General features: G+C 37.8%; 1 protein-coding gene across 1 annotated transcript; it reads left to right on the forward strand.

Moving 5' to 3' along the window:
• The first annotated feature begins 6 nt into the window (after positions 1-6).
• On the forward strand, positions 7-1,528 carry LOC111410300 (aspartyl protease AED3-like). Its single transcript, XM_023040568.1, has 2 exons — positions 7-138; positions 955-1,528. Exons 1-2 carry the CDS (start codon positions 45-47, stop codon positions 1,308-1,310), a joined length of 450 nt encoding a protein of 149 aa, XP_022896336.1. The 5' UTR covers positions 7-44; the 3' UTR covers positions 1,311-1,528.
• Positions 1,529-13,302: the final 11,774 nt, after the last annotated feature.

Raw genomic sequence — 13,302 nt, forward strand, 5'->3', positions numbered from 1 at the left:
TGCTTAAAAATCCAAGAAGATCATCACTCTATTATGTGAATTTAATGGCAATTAAGGTTGGAAATAAAGTTGTGGATATCCCAGCTACTGCATTTGCCTTTGATCCCAACACCGGTGCCGGAACAGTCATCGATTCTGGTAACTTTTCTCACCTTTTTTTTTCTTTATTTACAATTTTTAGCTCTAATCTTAAATTTTTTAAGATTATTGAAAGAAAAATGTTCATAAAATGGACTTAACGGAATGGGACGTTAAAACGGATGGGATGCGTGGTCACAATATCTACTAGTATACTAGTTGTAGAAAATTAAGGAGAGAGCGTTGAAAAGTTGAAGCACAGAGAATCTTGGACAATAAACATAAGCCCGATCCAACAATAGCCTGTAACTAAACTAGGATAATATCACTTGTAAGTTCTTTCATTGAGAAAGAAATTTTCGTTTAACACGTGTCTAGGGTCGATTTATCCATTTACAAAATTTTATGTGATTTTAGTTGGACAAGTTGGAAGAAAAGGTTACATACAATATTTTAGGACTATTAAGCTTCTCATTTTCAACAGTAATTTAATTCTTAAAAATTACGAAGTGCACAGTATATTGTTAGGCACTTTAATTGTTGCAAAAACTTTTAAATTCAAATGTCAAAAATATCCTCATTTTTAAAAACCAATTTCCAAAAATAATCCTCCCATTCCTTCACTTTTAAATAACCTCGCACCGTTTTATTTGAAAGGTAAACTGGGAACATACATTCTTGGACTTGCAAATTTTCCCAAAAGTCAACTTTGATGTGTTTTTCTCATAATTTCCGACGAGAAAAGGTTAATTTATGATTGCTTTGATTATTTTTGGTGGTGAAAATTCAAAATTGTTACGGGTTAATGGGATTTTAGATAGGTTCTTATTCTTTTATTTTCTTTTCTATAATAAATTTGGTGTTAATTACAAATAGGCACTATCTTCACTAGTCTGGTGAAGGCAGCCTATATCCCTGTTCGAGACGAGTACCGGCGAAGGATGGGCAACGCCACAGTGTCCTCTCTCGGTGGCTTCGACACTTGCTACACCGTGCCGATTACCATTCCCTCCATCACCTTCATATTCTCCGGCATGAACGTTACTCTGCCGCAGGACAATTTCATCATCCGGAGCACCGCTGGTACGACCTCCTGCTTGGCAATGGCGTCGGCGGCCGACAACGTCAACTCTGTTCTGAACGTAATAGCAAACTTCCAGCAGCAGAACCACCGGATCCTGATTGACGTGCCCAATTCCAAACTCGGTGTGGCCCGTGAATCCTGCAGCTAGCTGATTGTCAAATTTGGAATTTGAATTTTATTAATTTATGTTGAGTTTGATGTTAAAGAGTAAAGGGGAACTTTGCGCTTGTTTGGCCACCATTCCTTTGCATTCTATTCTATTTTTTTTCCATAAACTTTCGAAAATAACGTACAAAATGTGTCAGAATCATACCTGGCTTTCCTGACAAAATATTAATACACATGCAAGAGATTTTTGTGGTCAAATCTTGTTTTGTATAACATTCCAATTCTGTCCTTCCATTCCACGGACGTGCAATTGGTTACCAACTACCACCACCTAAATTATTTATTCATTATTTTTGCAATCATGTGTTTGTACATTAATAAAAGACCACACGTAACTCGAGCAATAAAAAAAGACTTGCCATTTTTTGCAATCAACAAATCAACTTGTATAGTACCGGTAAAAAACAACTCCTGAAAAGTGGGCAAAAAATCATGCAATTTTCCAACCAACAAATTATTTCATTGTCAAGTAGACACGCCGATTTTCATTCGACCGACATCATCGGACGTATTGAAGCATGTTTTAAATGCTCAGACATGAGAAAAGAAAGTGAAGTGTCGAGCGATGACGACTTGATTTAGCAAACTACAAATGCATACTATGTACAGAAATATCAAATTAATGCACGCAAAAGTACTAACGTAGCGCATGTGCCCTATAATCGCGTAACGCTTCCCACGGCACATTTTCCTCGGCTATTGCATCTCGCTCGGCAGCCATTTCATCGTCCTCTCCGGTAGCTCTATTTCAGCTTCTTCTTCATCCACTTTCTCGGCTCTACGAAACACCTCATCCAAACACCCATTTCTATGAAGAAAATTGTGTATTCTCATTGTAGCCACAACCACAGCAGTTTGTGTACGCATGCTATAACCAAGCATCCGATCAATAATCTTCCACCTTTGCTTCCAAACACCAAACGCACGTTCGATCACGTTCCAGCACGAGGAGTGATGGAAATTAAACCGTCCACGGGCATTTCGAAAACGACGGCGTCGCCAGTCTCCCACATCGTAAAATTATTGAAAATGATATCTAATGTCAAAACCCTTATAGGAAGCCATATACCCTGGCCTGTGTGTGAACCCGGAGTCGACGAGGGAGTATTTTCCGTTTGCCGGAACCAGGAAATTGACCTCCGGACTATGTACAGCTTGGGCTAAGATTTGACTATCATGTGTGTTCCCTGTGTGCCCCGGCAACACGAACGTGAAATAAAGATTGAAATCGCATGAGGCCAACACATTTTGTGTTGGAATCCCTTTTCTACCAATAAAATTTTCCCTTTGATGTCTTGGTAGTACGGCTTTCACATGCATACCGTCAATTGCACATATACAATCTTGGAATAGTGGATAACGCTCCAGATCTAGATGATGGACCTTCGGGCATGCCTAACGTTCAGTGTGAAAATGGTAAAACCAGATCCTCGGTAAAACGAAAGCGCCGCACACCATCATCCGAATCCGGAGTGCTATCCACTTTTCTAGGATTGTATAGGTGCAATTGACGGTACGCATGTGAGAGTCGTACTGCCAAGACATCAAAGGGAAAATTTTATTGGTAGAAAAGGGATTCCAACACAAAATGTGTTGGCCGCATGCGATTTCAATCTTTGTTTCACGTTCGTGTTGCCGAGGCACACAGGGAACACACATGATAGTCGAGTCTTGGCCCGAGCTGTACATAGTCCGGAGGTCAATTTCCCGGTTCCGACGTACAAAAAATACTACCTCGTCGACTCCGGGTTCGCACATAAGCCAGCGTATATGGCTCCCTATAAGGGTTCTGACATTAGATATCATTTTCAACAATTTCACGATGTGGGAGAAGGGCGACGCCGTCATTTTAGAAATGCTTGTGAATGGTTTAATTTCCATCACTCCTCGTGCCAGAACGTGATCGAACGTGCATTTGGTGTTTGGAAGCAAAGGTGGAAGATTCTTGATCGGATGCTTGGTTATAGCATGCGTACACAAACTGCTGTGGTTGTGGCTACGATGGGAATACACAATTTTCTTCGTAGAAATGGGCGTCTGGATGAGGGGTTTCGTAGAGCCGAGGAAGTGGATGACGAAGAAGTTGAAATAGAGCTACCGGACGAGGACGATGAAATGGCTGCCGAGCGAGATGCAATAGCCGAGGAAAATGTGCCGTGGGAAGCATTATGCGATTATATGGCATAGGCGCTACGTTAGTACTTTTGTGTGCATTAATTTGATATTTCTGTACGTAGTATGCATTTGTAGTTTGCTAAATCAAGTCGTCATCGCTCGACACTTCGCTTTCTTTTCTCGTGTCTGAGCATTTAAAATATGCTTCAATACGTCCGATGATGTCGGTCGAATGAAAATCGGCGTGTCTACTTGACGGTGAAATAATTTGTTGGTTGGAAAATTGCATGATTTTTTTCCGCATTTCAGGAGTCGTTTTTTACCGTCAGTATACAAGCTGATTTGTTGGTTGCAAAAAATGGCATGTCTTTTTTTATTGCTCGAGTTACGTGTGGTCTTTTATTAATGTACAAACACATCGTTGCAAAAATAATGAATAAACAATTTAGGTGGTGGTAGTTCGTAACCAATTGCACGTGAGTGGAATGGCTCAACAAGTGGAAGGGCAGAATTGGAATGTTACACAAAACAAGATTTGACCACAAAAATCTCTTGCATGTGTATTAATATTTTTTCAGGAAAGCCAGGCATGATTCTGACACATTTTGTACGTTATTTTCGAAATTTTATGGGAAAAAATAGAATAGAATGCAAAGGAATGGAGTCCAAACAAGCGCTTTAAGTGACCATATAATTCATCATGAAGTGAAATGATTAAGTAATTTTGAGCTGAAAATCTGTCACAGATTTCTCTTTGGCTAGCTAGCTGATGCTTTATTCTGGTGTGAATAGTTAATAAATAAATATAAAAAAAAACAAGGCGAGGGAAAGCGACCGAATTAAGATTGGCCTTTTCACGTTGAATCCAGATGGCGTGGGTTTTGCTGTTCGTACACTGTGGCCCCTCACAAGGAGGTCATGCATAATAAAAAAAGTTGTGGACTCCTCGATGTACATATAGCAAAACTCTTGTCATGCACAACACCGTTCAATGACTCCCCAACAAATGCTTTATGGAGTCAAGATCTACTTTTTCTCATCTTCTTCTTGATAAATTACATCACTTGTACCAACAACCATTCACGTAATACAATCAAAATACTTTTCCTTTAAGTCAACATACATGGACTCACAAAAAGTCATTCATATTCCCTCTGAAGAAAAACCCATATGATTTCTTGAATCAATTGAAATGGAGGTTGTCAAACGAAGAACAGTGAAAACCATTGTAACAAAGCTCAGCTCCGTTTCTGAACAAACCTGCACAGAAGCTCTGTGCGAGCTATGTTTGCTTTCAAAAAGTGACCCAGAAAGCCGCTCGTTAATTGTAGAGGCTAAAGCTATTCCGTTGATATCGGAGGCCCATTATTCAGCGGTTGTGCTTCTTGGGGTACTTTTAAAAATGGAATAGTCAAAGAAGGGAAATTTCACTTTGATTTGTTCAATTCTTAAAATTATGACAATGGCCTATTGAGTGTTGAAAGACAAAAATACCTTTAAATGTATTATACAATTACAAAAGAATGTTTTGTTTAAAAGACATTACTACCATTTTGTTAACAAATAAAAACCAAACACTTCCCACTTAAAAACTCCAACACAGATAAAAGCACCTTTATCTTTCATCTGCTTCAACCTCAAGATTTGAAAAACTCATCGAACGCGGTAGCTGAATTTTTTTTATATCAATCTCATCAGATCAGTAAGTTTATAATACGCACATTTAATTTTGTTTTCGTTAAATTATTTTACGTTTGCATAGATAAAATTTATTTCGACATATAATGTTAATGTAGATAGTTTTATTAATAGATCTGTGAAAATTTTAAGCCTTTAACGAGAAAAAATTCATCTGCATTAATACTGAAAAATTAATTTACAAAAGTTTGGCGTGTTTATTCTGTCGGACAGCGAATTTGAATTGCCGACTGTCCAATTAGTAGTTGAAAAAACCCGACTGGACAAACGGACTATTTAATAGCTGGATGGACAGTGCCGAAGTCGACTGGAATTTCTGCTGGAACAACCGATCGAACAGTCGGCTGTTTCGGCCGGCTGTTTAACTTTTTTATTTCGTTCGATATTTTCTTGCAATTAAAAATTTTTTTTCGTTATGAAGATATGGTTGTAGTCTTAGTTTGTTAATTTGGTGATTTCGAATTGGACGAAAGAGATCGACGAGTATGGAAATGGACGAGTGATAAGCGTGGTGGTATCCCAATTTCAATAACAAAAACAACGTATGTAGAACTCTATAATGTTTTATAGAACAAACTAAATGTCGATCTCTCTTAATATGACATGAAATTGAAATTTAAATTCAGCGATCAGGAAGTTTCGAGTCCACCTGTGACAATTTCTTCTGATGTCAAAGTGAATTATTTGTTTGAAATGAACAATAGGCACTCGACTCCTATTTGCGTGACTTTAGTGAGGAAGGATGTTGAAGGTGAACAAGTAGACTCAGATGGAGGGGATGACAATGCTAATGATTTTTGGGATACGGTCCAGATAGCTCGTAAAGATGATGCGATTATTTCAGAGACAGTTACTCACAGAATTTCGTCCATAGTTCACGACAATGAGTGTGAAAATGTAAATACTTTTACAGACGAGGATTTGATCGCTCTATCCCGATAGAGACATGAATGGGGTGGGACCTCAGGGGCTGGATCGAGTGGACCGTCCTCTAACTCCTCTCGTGTGGTTTTCGATAGTGAGGATTTGTATGTCGAGCAACTGTTTGAAATGTAAAAAGATTTGCAGGAAGCTGTGCACTTAATTGCGTTGAAATACAACTTTGAGTTCAAAGTGAAAAAATCAAACAACTCGTTGTTGACAATTGCCTGCGTAGACGACCGTTGCTGTTGGCGTTTGCGAGCGACGAAGATGAACACGAATGAGTGCTTTGTAGTTCGCAAGTACACACGGGAACATACTTGTAAAGTAGGATTTTGTCGAAATGATCACAGGCAAACCCGAGCTTGGTTTATTGGTCGACAGATAATGCACAAGTATCAGGATCCTCGTACGATCTATAGACCATCGGACATCATTAACGATATCCGTCGAGAGTACGGAGTAGTCTTGAGCTACCAGAAGGCGTGAAAGGCCAAGGAATGTGCGTTTGAGGATTTAATGGGCTCTGCAGAGGAAAGCTATGCTAAATTGGCCAGGTATTGCCATAACATGGAGAAAACTAATCCTGGCTCGGAATTTTTTTATTGAGGCGGAGGGTGGGAATTGCTTCAAATTCTTCTTCATGGCTCTTGGACAATGCATTTGAGGATTTCAAGGCAAGTTGATTATTGAGTTGATGGTACAACATTGAAATCTAAATATCAAGGCAAATTGATTATTGCTACATGTCAAGATGCCAACATCTAAATTTACCCTCTTGCGTTCGACATAGTCGATAGTGAGAATGACCTGTCAATGTTGTGGTTCTTCACAAAGTTAAGGGAAGTAATCAGGGAAGTCGAGGACCTTGCATTTGTAATAGATCGGGGACAACCCTTAATAAATGGTATCGTTGAAGTTTTTTAGATGCACATCATGGGTATTGCATGTACCATATTCAAGGCAATCTGAAGATCGGGTACCGGGGCAAAGGTATCGTTTTATTGTTCAGGAGAGCGGCTAAAGCCTACAGTGTTGAAGAGTGTAATAAGTTTATGGTTGAAATAGGCAGTAAATCATTCGATGCATGGATTATCTAACGAAAATGGGGATTGAACGTTGGGCGCGCTCATTTTTTCCAGGACGTTGATACAATATGATGACGTCAAACAACGCGGAGTCTCTCAATGCATTATTCAAGAAGGATCGAGAACTACTCATTCTTACACTGATTGAGAATATCCGTACCAAGCTGCAGTAGTGGTTTCACGATCGACGTGCGGAATTACAGAATTGCACGAGTGTGCTAACCTCGGCGCAAGAGGGAAGGCTATTCAAAGCTGCAGAACTTGCGAGACAGTTGAATGTCAAACCACTAGACGAGTCACGCTTCTCAGTGGAATGTGCACGTAATACAGCATACATGGTGGACTTGACTGATAACACATGCAGTTGTAAAAAATTTCAGTTGGGGACTTTTTCGTATGAGCATGCAGTCACAGTTGCTATGTATCGAGGATTTGCAGCTAGAATATTGTGCTCTCATTACTACACGATTGATTATTGGAGAGCTGCGTATGCTGAAACAATATTTTCTCTGCCCAATGAAGCTGAGTGGGAATTCCCCGACCATATTCGCCACTCAATATTGTTGCCACCTCTCATTGTACTGAGTTGTCCTCGACTTCCAAATACGTCTAGAATACCATCTACCGGAGAATTTCCTCGACCACGTAGGTACAGTTGGTGCAAATCAGTAGGGCATACTCGCCAATATTGTACAAGTCATGTTCCTCTAAATGATAGTTAGATCATTTGGTAATGTTGTTAATCTGAATTAAATAGTGTTTGCATTTATTCTACAATATTTCAAAGGCCGTCGTAGTTAATAATCATTTCATAATCCATTACAGTGTGTTACAAACATTTTGTAAGTACAACAAATCAATATTTACAGTGTTTACAATTATTTCATAATTACAAAAAAATTACAACTAATAATTGTAATAAATCTATGGATCACCATTAAAATAGAATAAGTCGCACGCCAACTTATTCCACCAACTTTGTATCCGAGATTGGTTGATTTCATCAACATTATGTGCTATACTCAGAAATTCAATATACTTTATTGCAAGAATGGGACAATCGCCCTTACAAATAAAAAAAATGAGTTCGATCAGTACCGTGCAGCGAAAAAAATTAAGTATTAAATTTTAAAAATTTCAGAACCACTTACGATATTGTCTGCCTCGTCGTGATCGTATCCCAACACGACGGCTAATCTGTCATTCACAGTCAGTCTCGTCTGTCTAGCCATCATAGGGACAAAAACAGCAATGGACTCCAGATTTTGCTTAAGCTGACCCTGTGTCAGATATAAATGATTGGGGTCATACACGTATATAGTAGACTTAGCGAACACAATCTCCAAGGCTATGCAGTAATGATTCAGGATTACTGATATGTAAATATGTATATAACCCTCCTACGACTTCTACCCGACACGTGGCCACATCCCTATGGTTCACTTGAGCATGTAGTTGGGCACCGCGTACTCCTTGCCGGCATGTTGGAGCAATTGGTACTCAATGTCAACGTTTCGTCCAAACTCCAAATTCAGTATAACTCAGCCAGGACTGTCAAATGAGCCCGAATATCTTTGAACCTAATCACGCAACAAGTTCATGGCCAGGTCAATGTGCTGTATTAAAAAATATCAATACAAAATGGAGTTATTTCATTGCATAAACAAACAATGATATATAAGTCATAAAAATTAACAGTATGACTACTTCATTTACATTGTCGGCAAGCAAGGCTCCTGAAGTAATGATGTCGTGGAACCACTTATAAGTATCGGATATCGTCCCAGTACCGATCGTACGACTGGTCCTAGCAAAAGAAACAGAGAAATGTTAAAAAAGCGTATACGAGTAATGATCACTGGTATGTATTAATATCACTAATATCATGATTACTAACCCGGGCAACATTCTTCTCTACTCCGTCTCGAACGCTTTCCACTCGACATGGTCTACCACCCGAAATAGGTTGGGGATCGTCCCATCGACGAACTTCCTCCTCTTTGTCTCAGCCGTGAAGGGAGAGATAATGTATTGTGACGGCACTCTCGGCCTCTTGTCTACCACCAGCTCCGGCAAGTCAACAGCACGCTTTTTCGCCCCAGCTACGGCCGTCATCCTCCCCTCGCCCACCTCGGGCAACGTCCCCTCCTCCACCTGCGACGACCACCTCCTCCACACTCTCCTTTTCCTCCGTCCTCGTCGTCACCACTTCCTTGACCATAGCTCCTATCCCCGAGGGGTCGACCACCTCATCTACTCGTGTCAACACCACCTGCTCAACACCCTCATCCGCCATCATCGATACCACCTCCTCAACCATCGTTCCTATCCCTAACAGGGCCACCCCTTCCTCCGACCTCCAGGCCACCCCCTTCTCTGTCCTTGAGTCCACCCTATCCTCCATGGATTGAAGAAAGGAGTCCCATACATCCTCCGACCACGACTCTAGGTGACCCCATCTCTATCCTCTCGATCACCCCCCGGTCGTCACCTCCGTCACCCCATCGGCTGCCTGCTATAGTACCTCGAAGTGCTATCACCTCATCATGAAGGTTCCCTAAATGGCCGCGGAGGTAATGCCCGATCAACTGGCTCGCGGTCCTGCACAAACTTACATATTATTAACTTATTCAATAATTGATAACTCATACAAAATATTAATCAATAAGTCACTTACCCAATCTCGATCGGGGATCGAATTGGACATCTGGTTGTCTTGGGCTGCGGAACCGCTACTTCACGCATGAGACCCTATGCCTCCTCCATTGACGACGACAAATGAGTTATTACTTCAAACTAACATATTGACATTTTAAAAAGATAAAAATCATGTAATGAGATTTTTAACCATGTACAATATAAATCACAAATTTACAATACTCACATGAGGGTCGTCGAGGAGAGCCAATAATTGTTTCCGAGTGGGACATCCCTCCGCTCGAGATGCTCACCAATGGTGCATCTGAGGGCAGCGTGTCTCCTCTCGCCATGCAAAGCAGGTACCCAATATGAGGATGGTCTCATACGCCTAGACCTACAAGACATAAATTAGTACATGCGAATTCAATAGAAAAAATATTTTAACATTGATTGCGTTAATCATTTACCTGCAGTGCCAAGGGGAATCTGTATGTATCGTACTTACACACAGGCCCCTTGGGCTTCGAGTGTGGCCTGGTGAAGATGTGGACGGTGTTCTCAAAACATCAGTGGCTCAATGATAGCTGTTGAAGCGATCTATGTCGTTGACGATCTCGAGGTAGAAGAGGTCGATCGCAATTTTTTTGTGGTGACACCGCATCACGCTCTCAATGATGTAGACCAGACCTAACTTCAGTCTGTTCAACATCTCGTCACACATCTTGATTGCGTCCATCAGTTGAGGCAAAACCACCGCCCCTATCCCTGGAAGTAAGTGTCCTACAGCCTATTTATTTTCTGAGTTTCGTCGCTAGCTGCCTCATCGCCGGTAATCTTCAATCTAGTCAGTAGGGCAAACTCGAACATGAAAAAGTTAGCGACTTTGCCCTCGAGGTCAAAGTGGAGGGCATCGCCGTCGACTAGACTCAGCAGCCGACATAAAAGAGCATCCATCATCTGACCCGAATACTACAACTCTCTCATAGGGTATAAAGGCCACAGAAAAGACTAATGCAGCATATCTATAGGCTAGTCGTCCAGCAGCTCCAGAACCTGGATAAAGTTGTCAAAGTTACTGTTCCACATAACTTTACCTAGTATCTATCTCAGCTCTGCATCCAGATGATAATCCATCCTGTAAAAATTGAAACAGAATATTAGAACATTGTATATGAAATAATGGAATGAAGCATAATAACCCAAAATTAAGCGAATCGAATTTTTAACTGTATTATTGAAAATTTATAATTGCCATAAAATTTAAAATTAAAATAACAAAATAAAATTACAATTACAATTAAATTTAAAATTAGAATTAAAAAAGTAATTTGAAAATTAACTTTAAAATAATAAATTTCTTCAAATTACAATTATATAAAATAAAAATTTTAATTTAAAATAAAATTACCATGACAAATAAATTTAAAATGAAAAGTTAAAATTAGAATTAAAAAAATAATTTCAAAAATAAATTTAAAATCACAAATTTCTTTACATTAAAATTACAAATAAAATGAAAATTTAAATTTAAAATAAAATAAAAATTTAAAATTATAATTATTAATTTAATTTGAAATTAATTTTAAAATAACAAAATTTTTTACATTAAAACTATAACTAAGAAAATGTAAATTTAAAATAAAATTACAATTACAATTAAATTTAACATAAAAATTTGAAATTAGAATTAAAAAATTATTTTTAAAATAACAAATTTCTTTAAATTAAAATTATTTAAAATGAAAATTTAAATTTAAAATAAAATTACAATTACAATTAAATTTAAAATAATAAGTTGAAATTAGAATTAAAAAAGTAATTTGAAATTAATTTTGAAATAAAAAATTTCTTTAAATTTAAAATAAAATAAAAAAATTAAATTAAATTTGAAATAAAATTTTAAAATTAGAATTAAAAATTTATTTTGAAATAACAAATTTCTTTACATTAAAGTCATAATTAAAAAAATGTAAATTTAAAATAAAAAGTGCAATTGCAATTAAATTTAACATAAAAAGTTGAAATTAGAATTCAAAAAGTAATTTTAAAATAACAAATTTCTTTAAATTAAAATTATAACTAAAATGAAAATTTAAATTTAAAATAAAATTAAAATTAAAAATTTAAAATTAGGATTAAATATTTAATTTGAAAATAAATTCTAAATTAACAAATTTCTTTAAATTAAAATGAAAATTTAGATTTAAATTTAAAATTAAATTTAATTTAATTTCAAATAAAGTGTTAAAATTAGAATTAAAAAAATAATTTTAGAATAACAAATTCCTTTAAATTTGATCATGAAAAAAATATGTAATTAACAATTCCAAACATTTAATGCTTTAAATTAATTTAGGAAATTTAATATTACAAAAAAAAAAAAATCGGCTGTTAAACAGCCGGCTCTAGGACTGGCTGTTAACAGCCGCCTGTTGACAGCTGGCCGACATCTTCATCTCCACTCGTCGGATTCCACCATTTCCGACGAGTTCGAGGTCCCCAAAAAATAAAAATTGGCCAATACAAGTCATTTATACGCAAATCTAGCTTAAATCATGCCTTTCATACCACAAAATAATATTTCAACAAATAATCTAACTAAAACCCACAAAACCCAATAATCTAATTATAATTCCACAAAAACTAATTTTTACAACTGTTAATAGCGGGCAACCGAAAGTTCTTTGGTGAGGGAGATGTCTGGACGGTCGACTGTCAGTGAATCTGATTTCTTATCTCCAAACTGTTGAGAGAGAGAGAGAGAGAGGAAGATGGAGGGATATTTTTGGAAAAGTGTCTTTGAATTGTGTTTTCATTTTTTTTTTTTTTAAATCAGTCAAAGGCCAAAGTAGAAATAAGGGTGGGTCAAATGGCCATTTTCACTTATTTCCTCGTGATTCTTCAAGAGAATGCCATTGCCACGATCTTGAATCTATCCATATCTTCCAAGGAGATGGCCGAAGGAGTCAATTAAGGATTCTTTAAGGGCTTTATTTTCCATTGCGCTTTACCCTCTGAATTGTGCGCAGGATTAAGGAGAATTCAATTTCTGCGCTATTGAACTTGGTGTTGTGTGGGAGTGAGGAGGTTGCCAAATCTGCATGCGGAAAAATGGAAGAGAGGGTGCTTGATGGGGTTATTGACGTGTCACGGAACGGGAGCGAGAAGGGAAAGAACAAGGCCATGGAGTTGTTGAAGATTGTTAATGCAAGAAATGCGCGGTTGGAGTCTTTATCTTTGTGAAGCCATTCGTCATAAAGAATATGAGGTTTTATTTTGTACATTGCCCTATAGATAGATTTGTGTTGATTTCATGTTTGTATAGGAGCTACATTGAATTGGATACATCATGCGGTCTAACTTTGAGCGTGTGATGCGCAAAACTTGGGGAAATGGGCATATTATGTTTAGAAGAATAGCTTTCAATTTTCAGCTACCTTGTTTACTTTAGCTTCATTTGGGCTTGTTATTGTAAACATTACCAAGTAACATGCAAATTCATGTCATCTT

The sequence above is a fragment of the Olea europaea genome, chromosome 15, assembly GCF_002742605.1.
Source record: "Olea europaea var. sylvestris chromosome 15, O_europaea_v1, whole genome shotgun sequence".
In the NCBI taxonomy this organism is placed as follows: domain Eukaryota; kingdom Viridiplantae; phylum Streptophyta; class Magnoliopsida; order Lamiales; family Oleaceae; genus Olea; species Olea europaea.

Coding starts and splice junctions, on each gene's coding strand:
- LOC111410300 (XM_023040568.1), top strand. CDS start 45: ATGGCAATTAAGGTTGGAAATAAAGTTGTGGATATCCCAGCTACTGCA. Junction 139..954: donor CGGAACAGTCATCGATTCTG/GTAACTTTTCTC, acceptor AATTACAAATAG/GCACTATCTTCACTAGTCTG.